This window comes from Pyxicephalus adspersus, chromosome 10, assembly GCF_032062135.1.
Source record: "Pyxicephalus adspersus chromosome 10, UCB_Pads_2.0, whole genome shotgun sequence".
In the NCBI taxonomy this organism is placed as follows: domain Eukaryota; kingdom Metazoa; phylum Chordata; class Amphibia; order Anura; family Pyxicephalidae; genus Pyxicephalus; species Pyxicephalus adspersus.
Genome location: NC_092867.1, coordinates 21650189 through 21663437, shown reverse-complemented (window position 1 = coordinate 21663437; position 13249 = coordinate 21650189). Strand labels below are relative to the sequence as shown.

At 38.4% G+C, this 13249-nt stretch overlaps 1 protein-coding gene across 1 annotated transcript in view; it reads left to right on the top strand.

Moving 5' to 3' along the window:
• DNTT (DNA nucleotidylexotransferase) overlaps nucleotides 1–13249 on the top strand; it is a 176225-nt gene that overhangs the window by 131504 nt on the left and 31472 nt on the right. Inside the window, exon 10 of the mRNA XM_072424484.1 lies at nucleotides 661–744. Coding sequence (XP_072280585.1) covers nucleotides 661–744 — 84 coding nt within the window. The remainder of the gene's footprint in view (nucleotides 1–660; nucleotides 745–13249) is intronic.

Genomic DNA, 13249 nt, shown 5'->3' with positions numbered 1-13249 from the left:
GACCAGAACTCCAGAGTAAGATATAACTTGTTCTGTAAATGGCAATCACCAACATGTGTTTTGTGGGCATGTTGGAGTGTGCAAGATGAATGATATAAAATCAGCACTTTTGCATATTCCATTTCAAATGATGGGTTCAATATTTACTTCCAGTTCCTAGGATCCAAACTCCAGTTGGAGTCATCCTGCTAGATTTGACCCCAATAACGCTCACTAACAGTCATTTTGAACCCATCATTTGAAATGGAATATGCATAAGTGCTGATTTTATATCATTCATGTTGCGCACTCCAACAGGGCGCATGGGTCCTCCGCAAATAATTAAATAGGTAAAAGCTACATCTTTGGCCATGCTATCTACACTTTATCATATAGCAGTGGTCCCCAAACTTTTGGAGCTCGAGGACCACTAAATCTATGGACTCCGGACTGTGCATGCACGGGGAGCCGTGTGTCACTCAAATGAGTGATGTCATGACGCCAGAATCCGAACACTCTCCCATTGCAGGTCTGAGCCCCTGCCATATAGTAAATCCAATCCTGACACTTACAATAATTGTTTTTGTAGCACTGAAATCTGATGTGGGTATGTGTATGCGGGTATGTGTATACCACTGTATGCCAAAGAAGAAGACCACACTAATTTTTTTCCTTTTACAGCAGTTTGAAAGAGATTTGAGGAGATTTGCATCCCACGAAAAGAAGATGATGTTGGATAACCATGCCCTGTATGATAAAAGCAAGGTACTGTATGTTCTACAAAGTGTGCCAATGTGTTTTTTGATTTGTAAATAACTGGACAAAGCTGTAAAACTGAATGTTATTTTTATTTTTTATACACATATAGCAAAATATTACAGAACTATTTGTACAGTTTTCTTGCAATATACTGCCCATTTAAAAAAATAGTTACCAAAGAAAACATTGAACCAGTAGAAATAATATACCTTTGTAGATGGTGGTCTACAATATATACTTTTCAATAAAAACTTCAATCAGAGCAGGACCCAGTTGTCAGGGATATGTGTTAGGCTTTAAATATATTACATTTTTTTATGTACTAGGTGTTATAGTATGCTATTTTACATGATAGTACTAACATTATTTTATGTGTGGTATATGAATTATTTAATTGACTTCCAGCACCTGCAATGCTGTGAACTGCAAATGATTGTATATGAGTTTTTGGGGATAGGATGAGACCTTTAAATCATGCATACACTCATACAGCTGTCTAGTCCAGCATGTATCATTCAGTGCCAGGGTACCACTTTTTTTTTAATGTTTATGGCCAAGCCCTCACCCAAAAGAAAGGAAAAAAAATACGATAGTTTTGATGTTTTAGGAAATCAGTTACTACTTATCATTAAGCATTGCAGGATGGCTGTAGTGCCTAATTTACAAAGAATATTTATTTTACAAGTATTGTTAATATTTTAGTTGTTGGGAAAATTAGTTTTAACATGCTGGTAATTCTATTCTTTAATAAATGTTACCTTTATATGTGACAAAAGCAATGTTTGGGCACATTGGCATCTAACTGTACAGTACAGTAAAATGCATCTATGCCCAGGCTATGGGCATTACACTATTTTCATATTTTTGAGCATGATACTTGAGTATCATGGGTAGTTATAGAGCACCATTTATGTCTGTAGCTCCTCGTACTGTCAGAGTATGGATTTTAGAAGATCACAGCCTCATTTTTTACATAAAGCTTAAGGACCATTTCAGCATTCTACTACAAGCTCAACTGCATTCTAATGCCAACATTCTGCTCTCAACTGAATGGTAGTAGAAGAACCACACTGCAGCTGCACTCAACTTCATTCAACTGCATGACAAAGTTGTAGTCAGATGCTGCAGCTGGCAATAAAAAATAATAGTAGTTGAACAGGGGCACATAGGAACAGCTAACTGAGTGCTTTTTGACAGCAAGTCTTAAGGGAGCCCAAAAGAACACCTGAAGCTTGTTTATATTAGAGGACTAGCAGACTTCCAGGATTCTGTCCTTTTTAAATTAGGTTATCCACAATGCCAATAGTTACAGGGATGACGTATTTCTCATAGTAGTAGTATGCATCTCTCGGAGTACGCATTGCCTTTGCAAGGGTTCACTATTACAAAACACAGTGGGTTAGCTAACAGGTATTTAACCAATATATTGCCAGCCTTTGTCATAATATATATAAAAAATAAGCCTTCAGGAGTAGAGGAGGAATAATAGGAATGGAGGGTGTGTGAAGGGAGTGGTGGAGGTGTAAAAGGAGAAGAAGGGGGAATAAAGAAATGAAAGGTGTGTGAAAGGAGTGGTGGAAGTGTAAAAGGAATGGAGGAGGAATGAAAGGAAAGGAGGGTGTGTGAAAGGAGTAGAGGGGGAATTAAAGAAATGGAAGGTGTGTGAAAGTCGTGGAAGTTTCAAAGGAGTAGAGAGGGAATTAAATGATTAAAAGATATGTGAAAGAAGTGGTGGACATTTGAAAGGAGTAGAGGAGGAATTAAATGAATAAAAGGTGTGTGAAAGAAGTGGTGGAAGCTTGAAAGGAGTAGAAAGGGAATGAAAGAAATAGAAGGTGTGTGAAGGGAGTGGTGGAAGTTTGAAAGGAGTAGAGGGGGAATGAAAGAAATAGAGGGGATGTGAAAGGAATGGTGAACGTTTGAAAAGAGTAGAGGGGGAATGAAAGAAATAGAAGGTGTGTGAAAGGAATGGTGAAAGTTTGAAAGGAGTAGAGGGGGAATGAAAGAAATAGAGGGTGTGTGAAAAGAATGGTGAACGTTTGAAAGGAGTAGAGGGGGAATGAAAGAAACAGAGGGTGTGTGAAAGGAGTGGTAAAAGTTTGAAAGGAGTAGAGGGGGAATGAAAGAAATAGAGGGTGTGTGAAAGGAGTGGTAAATGTTTGAAAACGACTGGGGCCTGTAAATATATGCTTCTATTAAGGCCTTCATTAAAGTAAATATATTTATATATATTTATATATATATATATATATATATATATATAAAACAGTGCTTTTTTTTCCAGTGGGATTATTGTACAGGACGTCAGCCTTGCTTTGGAAGACTACTTTATATGGATCCACTTACATGATAGGGTTTCTGGCCCATACAGTTTGTGTTTTATTGGGAGGCAATAACATCAAAACAAATGCATGAATAAAACCCAGAAATAATGACGATGTAACCATGGAAATATAGTGGGCAGAGAAAAGAGGGTGAAGACAGAGAGGGTCTTCTGCAATATAGCCGGTGGACAGATAATCAATGATTAAATCCTTCTTCCTTGTTACAAAGAGACTAATTGGTTTCTCTATAGCTGCTCTTAGTGATTCGAGGAGATAATGGCAGTTGCTAATGAGGAACAAGCAATAAAGGAGTCACATAAATAGCATTTTTGCTGCTTATAATGCATTTGATCCCTGCCCTTTTTATTGTGGTACTGTGGAAGAATTTTTCATTGCTTGTTCAAGTACGCCAGTAAACATGACTGTTTGAACTATAAGCATAGATTTAATGAAGTGAACGTTAAGCTGAAATTATCTTATATAAAAAGGGTATAATTATTTAAAGAAATATGCAAGCATTTTCAAAAGCTTGTCTAAGAAGAATACTTTTTTGACAAGGTGTTTTTACAGTATCAGCAATTTACTAAACACCATGAATCTTTTGGTAAGAAGTAGACAACAGGGAGCCACTATTCAACTTTCCTGCCAAGATCAACAATAGGTTGTATGAAGATGTATGTAATTACACATTGAGTGTTTGATAAAAGTTGAGGAACCTTAAAGTAACCTGTTTGCCATAAAAAGTGCAAAGCAAAGCAAAAGTTTACAGGACAACAAGCACACATATTCTTACTTACTTTGTGATTTATGTATAATATGCCCTTGGTGTGTTTGTTTATACAGTCAAACCGTGTAGAGCAGGGGTGTCAAACTCAAATACACAGTGGGCCAAAATAAAAACTTAAGACAAAGTCGTGGGCCAAACTTGAAACTGAAATAGCACCGCTACTACAATTCCCTGCGTCTATAAAACAGTCAAATGCGGGGCCACACATAGGCAGAAGGGCCCCTGGTCCATAGACGCAAGTGATGCCGCTACTACAATTCCCGGCATTACTTGCGTCTATAAAAAAGAATCTCTGTAAAAGCTCCATTTCATGTAACCCCAAACAAAGAGCTGTGGACTCCCTTCTTGTGGACTGTTATTAGACTTCCAATGAGGTTGCAGTGCAGTTACAGCTTCCTCATGCCAGTGAACAGTTGCCCTGGGGTAGGTGCTACAAGAAGCTTCTATCCGTGGCATCCCAATAGAGAATAAAGGGGGCAGCTTGATCCAGAGGCAGGTCTGAACCTAGCCTTACTGTCACAGGGAAGAAGAGTCAAATGCTTACCCAGAAGTGCCAACTACTTTCTTTTTACTGGTTCCCCTAGATAAAAATGAGTGACCCATTTCGCTGGGGGTGAGGAATCCCCTTTGCATAGGTTGTTTTGTAGTTTACCTGGAGTTAGGCTTTATTTTACCCAGATTTGTGCCTTTTTAATTTTAGTAAGTGTGTATGGTGTATGTGCATTGTATAAACAATTTGTGTTTTGTGGTCCTTTACATTATGATTAATACAAAATTGATTTGTATTGGATCATTAACTTCTGTGAAAACCTACTATAAGTGAATGTAAAAGATGTGTCACAGATCCCCACATGTCTAGGTCATCTGTGCTTCCTTCTTGCTCACCCTCCTTGTAGTTCCCTGCTTCCAGCACCATCTCTGCCTCTGGATCCAACACTCTGCACACATCCTAGTCCAGGTCAGGTGATTCTCTGTCAGCTGCTCCCTTGCATCAGAGAACCAGAGTATTCAGCAGACAGGCATCTGAATAACACCTGAGACTATCTCATCACCAGCACTCCCTCCACTGGTGGGATTGGTGTCTGCGGCTCACATGACCTACACCTATCACCTGACATCCCCTTCTTAAGTAAGTGGCCTGGCAACAGGAAGTTGCCTGGACAAAGGAGTTCCCTGTGGTTCTACTCCCAGGTTTCTGCTTTTCCAGTTCCTGCATACTGTTCCAGTGTTACCCGTGTATGGACCCCATCTTGTTTCTTGACCACTCTTTGTTTGTCCTGACTTTTTGCCTGTTTCCTGACTACCCTTGTTTGACCTTTTGGCTCGTTTGACTACTCTTTTGGACTTCCCTCTGGCACTATTTTTTGGTTCCTGCTTGTTAGCAGTCACCTGCCTTGGTGGGCGTAAGGGCCGTAACCTGGCAGTAGCTTGCCGCACAACAACCTCACCTCTAAAAGGCTCTGGAGAAGACTAAGCTACTGCTTAGACCCTGCACCCCGTGCACCTCTCCACCGACTGGGTTGGTGACACAGTGGGTCCACCACTTGGCACTATTGAGCCAAGATGTTAATATATGTATGTATTGGAAATGTATTCAGAAAATGAAAAAGGAACCAGAAAAATCAATGGCACGCGAATAGCTGTGTAAGGCCACCTTTTCTAAAGTAGATGAAAATCTGCAAGTACGGGTGGGACTGGAGGCCTTTCCTGATAGAACCCATCATTTTCACAGGGCCATAATGTTGCATGCTCATCGGGTTTCCTAAGTGGGTCAAATCAAGGAGTTGCTTTACAATTAAATGGGTAAGTAAGTATGATCTCACACGTTTAAAGTGTATAACTTGTTTTTTTCTTCCTCGTTTCATAATGAGCTTCAACAAGAATATTAATACTACTGCATTAACTTTTTTCCTACCTATTAAATGCACTTGGTTATTGGGGAAGAAATACTTCCTTGCTATACCGATCTTATGAATTGGGTTGATGTAGAAACCCATTTCTACTTCTGAGGTCAAGCTATGGATCATTCATAGATGTTATGAAGTGGAGATACTTTTGAAATACTTTCTCCTTCACATGAATGATTAACACTTACAACAATTTATGTGTATATTACTTTTAATGTGACAGTGGAACTCTATTTAGTATTCAACTGACGTTAATAAAAATAATCTTTTGCTGCCCAAAAACCTGGCTTTCTGAACCCATTTCTAAATATAGGTTCAAACATTAGGTACAATAGGTCCGGTGCAGGTCAGTTTGACTTTTTTTTTTCCTTGTATACTTTGCACTGTTAACTGTTATCAGATATCTAGTTCTGTTAGTTATATTAGGTTAGTTAATTGAATTGAGTTAAATTGTTCTCCCTGCAACAGTAGTTTGATCCAAAAGCGTCGGGCAAGAACTTTATTTATGCATTGGTACACCTTCTTGGATAAGAGTCTTGTAAAATAAAATATTGTGTATTAGAAACTGTCACATTTTGGTAACTTAGAATAAGCCAAAACGTAAAAATAATACTTCAATTGCCAGGACAGTTGATGAGAAGGCATTGCAAAGGAGTGGGGTAGTATCATGCTACATTGTTCTTTTATATGGCACAGAATCCAGGAGCTGGCATCTATGGGTACTTTTTTTTTTCATCGGAGGTTGAACATTTGCTAGTATACTGGAAAATGTTTCCAAACTAGGAAGAAAAAGTAAAGGCAACAAAGCTGGTTTACTGGCGGATTGGAAAGCTTTCACTTAGGGGGGTATTCATAGTGGGAAGCAGAAGCCATTATCTATTCTTTGCTATACAGCACAATCTGTAAGCCTGCAATTTAAAGGCCATTTATAAAAAACGCAGGGTATTATATTAAGCCTACAATGTGTTTAACACAGCAAAAAGAACTCTGTGATTGGATGAGTGGGTTTGACAGGTCAAGTGACCCGAGTCAGATCCCAACTTGTTTTTTTCTCTTCATTTATGTTATTTGCATACAACTTGCTTCAGAGGCCATACAGTGCTTTGTAAATGGACTCCACAGAGTGGTCAATATTGACTTTACAAAATTCTGTACAAAGGAAAAATAAAATAAACTAATAAACAGGATTTTGGTTTGCATGTAATTGGATGAATAAAAAATGCATTTTCACCTCATTCACTAAGGAAAATCGACAATCAGCTTACAAAAAGAAAATTCTCTGCTCATTAGGTAAATGAACTCTTGTGACTCATTTTAGAGAGAAGTAACCTGAAATCTGTTCTGTCCAAATGACTGTCTATGTATCTGAGTACAGAGATGATTTTAGATTTTGATGGTTGGATAAAAGCTGGGTTAAGGGAGTAGGGTAGGGTTAAGTAGATGTTAGTTAGGAGGTAGTGGTAAGGTGACGTAGTGGTAGGGTGGGGTTAAAGTATGGTAAGGTTGAGGTTAATACACCCGCCCATTTGATTTGGGGGATTCTGGTTGTGAGGTGGTGGTGACTGAGGTCTTTAGGGGAATTTGGTCCTTGGTAATGGTTTAAATGGATGGGAGATCCCTCTCTGGTGTGGAGTCTCCTGAATGTGATTTTAAAAAAGTATGGTTGCAAAGGCTTTGGGTTGGGGCTGTAAGTATTAGTGATATCGTTCCTGAGCTGATGAGGATGCAGCTGGGAGCATTTATCATAGTGGCGCAGACCCTAAGGGGTAGTGGGGGGAGGCCTTTGAGGACTGGCAAACAAAATATTAGGATGGGTATCAGGGTAGGGTTAAAAAGAATGTTATGTCAAAGATGGGTTTTATAGTATCGATGTTATGTTTTTATGGTTTGGTATTAGTATTTGGTATTGTAGTTTATTGTTATTTAACATTGTAATACAAGGCCTACAGGCCATTTGACCCAATATTGATGTGGTGCAATATAATGTCGGGGTGAACATGTGGGGGTGGTATACTGGATGCGGTTCTCTACCATGCCACAGACATGTCCAATTATACTCTACAGCAGTGTTTCTCAATAAGGTTTTCTCCAGAGCTTGCTAGAGATTCCTTGAGCAATGAGCAACTTTTGGTTCTCAGGTGGCTTTAAGTGTCATGAATGATATTTTTAGTTGTCTGTGAGGGTGACATTCTTCCCATTGGTCAGCAATATAAAAGGCATTCTTCCTACTCTACTATACTAATGTACTGGGAGCTGTGGAAATAGTAGTTGGTATTCGAATTCGGGTTGTCTTTATATTCGACCTGAAAATGGCTGTTTGAATTTGGATAGACCCGACCGTAAAAAAAACGGGATTAGACTTTGCAAATGCGTGTGTAATAAAAAAAAATGTTAAAAAAAGAGGCTTTAATTTTAAAGTACTTTATTAAATGTGTGATTAGTGTAACTAACTTTTATTTTTTTACAGGTGATCCCACAATGACAGGATGATTCCCACAGCTGCACAGCCATGGGAATCCTTCTGTCAGTGTGGGATCCCTGGGCACTAGAGGTTAAATGAGGGCAAGTCTCCCCATTCATCACCTCTAGTGCTCTGTGATTGGGTGAGGAAAGGTAAACCCTGATAACAGCTCAAGCGTCATCAGGATTTTCCTTTCCCTAGCCAATCACAGAGCACTAGAGGTGAGTGAATGGTGAGACTTGTCCACATTTAGCCTCTAGTGCCTGGGGATCCCATGGGACTCTCTATCCAAAAACACATACTATAGCTATGCTAGGGCTGCAAGAGCAAAAAGGGGAGTGGATCTGTCAACAACTAGTAAAGGGCTGCAGGAGCAATTAGGGGAGGACTCCTGTGTTCTTGGATAGAGAAACTCTATCTAAGAACACATACAACTAGTAAAGGGGTGCAAGAGCAATCAGGGGAGCGGAACTGTCAGCTCTACTCCCCTGATTGATCTTGCAGTTCTACACAGTCTCAAACCCCCCCCCAAATTTTCCCCCCTTTGACTTTAATGGTGTTCGAATTAACGTTCGATCACCCGAACAATATCCCCCTATTCAATCGAATAGCTGTTGAATGGAATAGTGAGATATTCGACCAACACTAATAATCTGAAAGTTATTTAAGGGTTCCCCTATGGTAAAAAAGAGAAACACTGCTCAAATACATGCATGCTAAAGGCCCAATCCCACTTGCGCCTTTCTTGACATTGTGTTCAAATACACATATTAATACATTTGTCACACATTAACTTGAGGCGAGTTAAAGCAACCTATATATTTTAAATGGGCTGGCAATGCACATTAACCAAAAATGGTAAAATACATTGCCAGCCCATTTGTTTCTGCCATTTTTTCTGGCATGGTAATGCCTTATTATACATTGTGGTGCAATGCATATCAGCAAAATGAATGACACCTCCACCCACCAACCTACATAATGTGTGTTGACCCGTGTTAAAGTAACATTACATTAATGATTGTGCGCGCATCCCTAATACATCAAATTGCAAAAATGTGTTTCAAACCTAAGAAAACCTAACATAAGAGATTATAATAAATGTTCATATTTTCTGACATAGATATTAAAAGAAATTAATTAGGCTGTATGATTGTGCAATCAGTGCTCATCGTCTTATCACATTTAGACACCTTAAGAATGAATAGGCAAAACTGCACTTGATAAAACATTTTATTCAGTCTTTAGCTCTGTAACCATCAGCCAAATGTCCATGCTGTGAAAGACAAGGCTTCCTTGCTGCTTTTGGATAACATTTCAACGGATCAATTTTTATAAGTCTCCAACGCAGACCACCCAATAATACAAAAAGCCTCAGTCCAATGAGCTGATCATGTACACGTTTGCTAGCACAATCACTTTGAAAATTCGATTCCTTTATTCAAGCTGTAGAGAGTGAAATATGCGTCTATTTTATCCATTACTCGCGGTGACTATAGCTTGTACTTTGTGACTTGTTAAAACACCACAGAGCGTTAATACTTTGTATATGTGTAGGAGGAAGAGGGGGATGATGTGGGATGAATTGCCACAAGACAAAGCTGGATACTGCGGCTCTCTAATTTCTATTTATGCCATTTGCCAGGAAATCTGCTGTTTACATGTCAATTGTTTCACAGTGAAGAAGAACACAAATTTCAGGCTTAACTTGGACCTAACATACTATATATATGTGTCTGTTAGGTACAGGCTATACCTCTCTGACAGGTTATAATCATGAATGTCTGCCACAGATCAACCCCCACCTTTAGCCTCTTATCTTGGGACCTACTTTAAAGTTACTATTACCTACTAAATTAATATTACAGTCTGTCTATTGTGGGATAGAAGATTAACCTCCCTAGCGGTTCATTTCTTTCCGATTTTATATGTCTAAAAGCGGTACATTGTTTTTCATGAAAATTTGTTTTACAGTATTATATAATAGTAAGAGTATAAGAAAGTTTGAAACACAAAAACATGTAAAGTAATAAATTGAATAATTTTTTTTTTTTTTTTAAATACACATTATACTCATACTATTATATATACTTTAAAATAAATGTTCTTGAAAACAATGTACTGCTTTTACACATATAAATCCAATGTATTGCATTCAATACAGTTTTTTTTTTGAATTTCCCGCCCCGCCGGCAACGTACACACGCACCGACGTCACTGGGAACTCCCCGGTGACTCATCGGATGCAGAAGCTGGCCGAAAGAAGAGAGAAGAAGACAGAGATCGCAGCGATGGATGACGCAGGATGCCGGTGGATCAGGTAAGGCTGTATTTACTATTACCTCCCATAAGATTACCTACCTACCAGACTCGGGGTTACTGCTTTTAGCAACTTTTTTCTACCCTGAGTCACTCGGGCTTACCTCTAGGGAGGTTAAGGAAATGATTCTTCCTGTCTGTAGTGAACTCATCATCTAATTCTAGGTAAAGTCACTTTACTGCTACAGATTAAATACTAAAAGATGTGCATTGGTGGAGAATGTGGTAGTGGGCATAGGTGCAGTGGTGGAAAAGCTGGTAGTGTAAATTGGTCTTGTTGAGGAGAGTATTGGCAGTGTGCACTGGTACAGTGGTAGTATGATAGTATGCAGAGAGCATGTAGTATGAAGTAATACAAAGTGAGATACTGTGCATTGGTACAGTGGTGGAAAGGATGTTAGTGTTCATTGGTACAATATGAAAAGTGTAGTAGTGTGCATTGGTACAGTGGTGGAAAAAATGGTAATGTATTGGTACAGTGGTAGAAGTGATGATGTGCTTTGGTACAGTTGTGGAGATTGTGGCAGTGTACAATAGTGCAGTGGTAAAAAAGAATTATGTGCATTGGCGCATTATCTGTAATTGTGGTTTTGTGGATTGGTATAGTGGTGGACAGGGTACTAGTGACATAATAATAATAATGACAGAAATACAGCACATAAGCAAACATCTAAGAATGTTTGTATTGTAATTTCAGCTCATAAGCCTAAATAAAAATTGAGGTTTAAGAGTTATGTGAACCACACACCCCATTCAGATGGATGATAAGGTTGTGGTTTGGATATCGCTTCTGCATGCACGTGATCTGTGTCTGCTGTTGTGAAGCTACATATGGCGTCTCACCTGTGGTCACCTATAGAGAATGAATGGGGCAGTATGCTAATGTAGAGTCCCACCTGAGTAGTTCAGTACCACCTGCTTCCCTTAAATGTTGAAATGCTGGTTCGTTAGCAACTAGCACAGAGGCTAAACAGCTAGGTGGCTGGCAAGGTGCCAACCATCAAGGGCTATCCACCAATGCCAGTTTCCACTGAATATCTGAACTTAACTCTAACATTCAAGACTTATAGGCAATTGTACTTTTTATACCAGGTCACATAATGCAATGCCTGGACCTTCAGACATATAACCATAATTGTAGGAGACCTGGAGCAGTATTGTCCTTGGGGAATGTAATTCATTCAACCCTTCAGTTATTGTGTTATTTATCAAATTTAACATTCAAGTTTATTAACATTCATTTAGGTTTAATGTGCTTTTTTGCATAAGTGACAAGTCCACTTTAAATAGCATTGTTGAATTTCCTCCATGTATAGGTGGAAATCTCTTTTTCTATGAGTATTGCATTGCCTGAGCCCGAAGCTATTTACTTGCACAGTTAAACAGGCTTTTTATGCCTTTTTAAGTTGGATGTAATAGTCTTGTTTTGGCAGACGCTGCGCTAAGATTATACGGTTATAATGGGGAATCGTCAGCCCCAAGAACATCTTGATAAATTAAACATTCTACATCTGCAGTGCTTCCTTCAGATGTCTGCAGTAATGATGGAGACGAGCCATAAAGATATACCGAGGTTATAATATTGATTTCTGGCGTGATACAGGGAGCTTGTTCCCACAATTAAATACTATCACATAGCAAACACAATAACAGATGCTTATTCCTTCATTACCTGAGCGATTCCCAGGCTTTTATCATTTTTCTGTAGCAAGCCATCGTGCTTTCCAATTGACTTATTTGTTTGTCATTGCACCTGGTTGACAAGAACATGAAGGTAATTAGTTTACCTCCCCCGAGGAAGTCTTTGTAGATTTGTAAAAGAGTTTAAAATAGCAATTGTGCTTACATTTATGTTTTTGTAAGATAGCCTATTGAGGAGTCCTTCTATCCAATATTGATATTTTTCTTAATGAACGATAATGGACAGGTAATTTACTCTTTGGTTCCTCATTGCTTTAGCTGATAAGGTTTGGTTGAAGATGTAAGAGCTGACGTTTTTTGTAATATCAAGAGAAGTTTCATCCCCAAAGTTTTGTTTTAGCTATGGATATAAAAGTGAAAGGATTAGAAGATTATAACCCGTCTGGATTATTTTTCTGCCTGTGGCTCCTTTAGAAATGTTTATTTTCACGTCTGTAAAATCAATACCAAAACAAGAAAATTCATTTTATTTGCTGTATTCATATCTAAAAACTTCCCCATGATACATATATTAAAATCAATATGAACAAATGTAGTTAATAAAAATAAAGCAAAACTACTTTATCCCCAAAACTCACTGTGCAATTATATGCATAATCAAAGATCTAAAAACATTCATCAGCAGGTCTCCCTATATTATGTAATAAATAAAAATATAATAAAAAAATATAAACATATATAAAAATATACAGCAGTGAGTTGCAGGAGCAGTGGTCAGAGGTGATCATTATTCAATGATGGAGGTGCAGAGGTATTTCATAGTGAAGAAGGGGTGTGGAGGTTATCAGTGATCAGAATATCTAGCAGGGACAAAATTTCATGAACTGCTTTATTCTAAAGGTGGCATTCTCTGACATTACCACACTTGAATTCAGGATAACCCTGAGGATTTCTTCCATAAAATGTTTGTAAATGCAGACTGCATGGCTAAATCTTGATTGTATAATTCCATGGCAATGATCCTGAATAGAACATCTGAATTTAATGATTTAGAGGTGTGTAGCAATACATT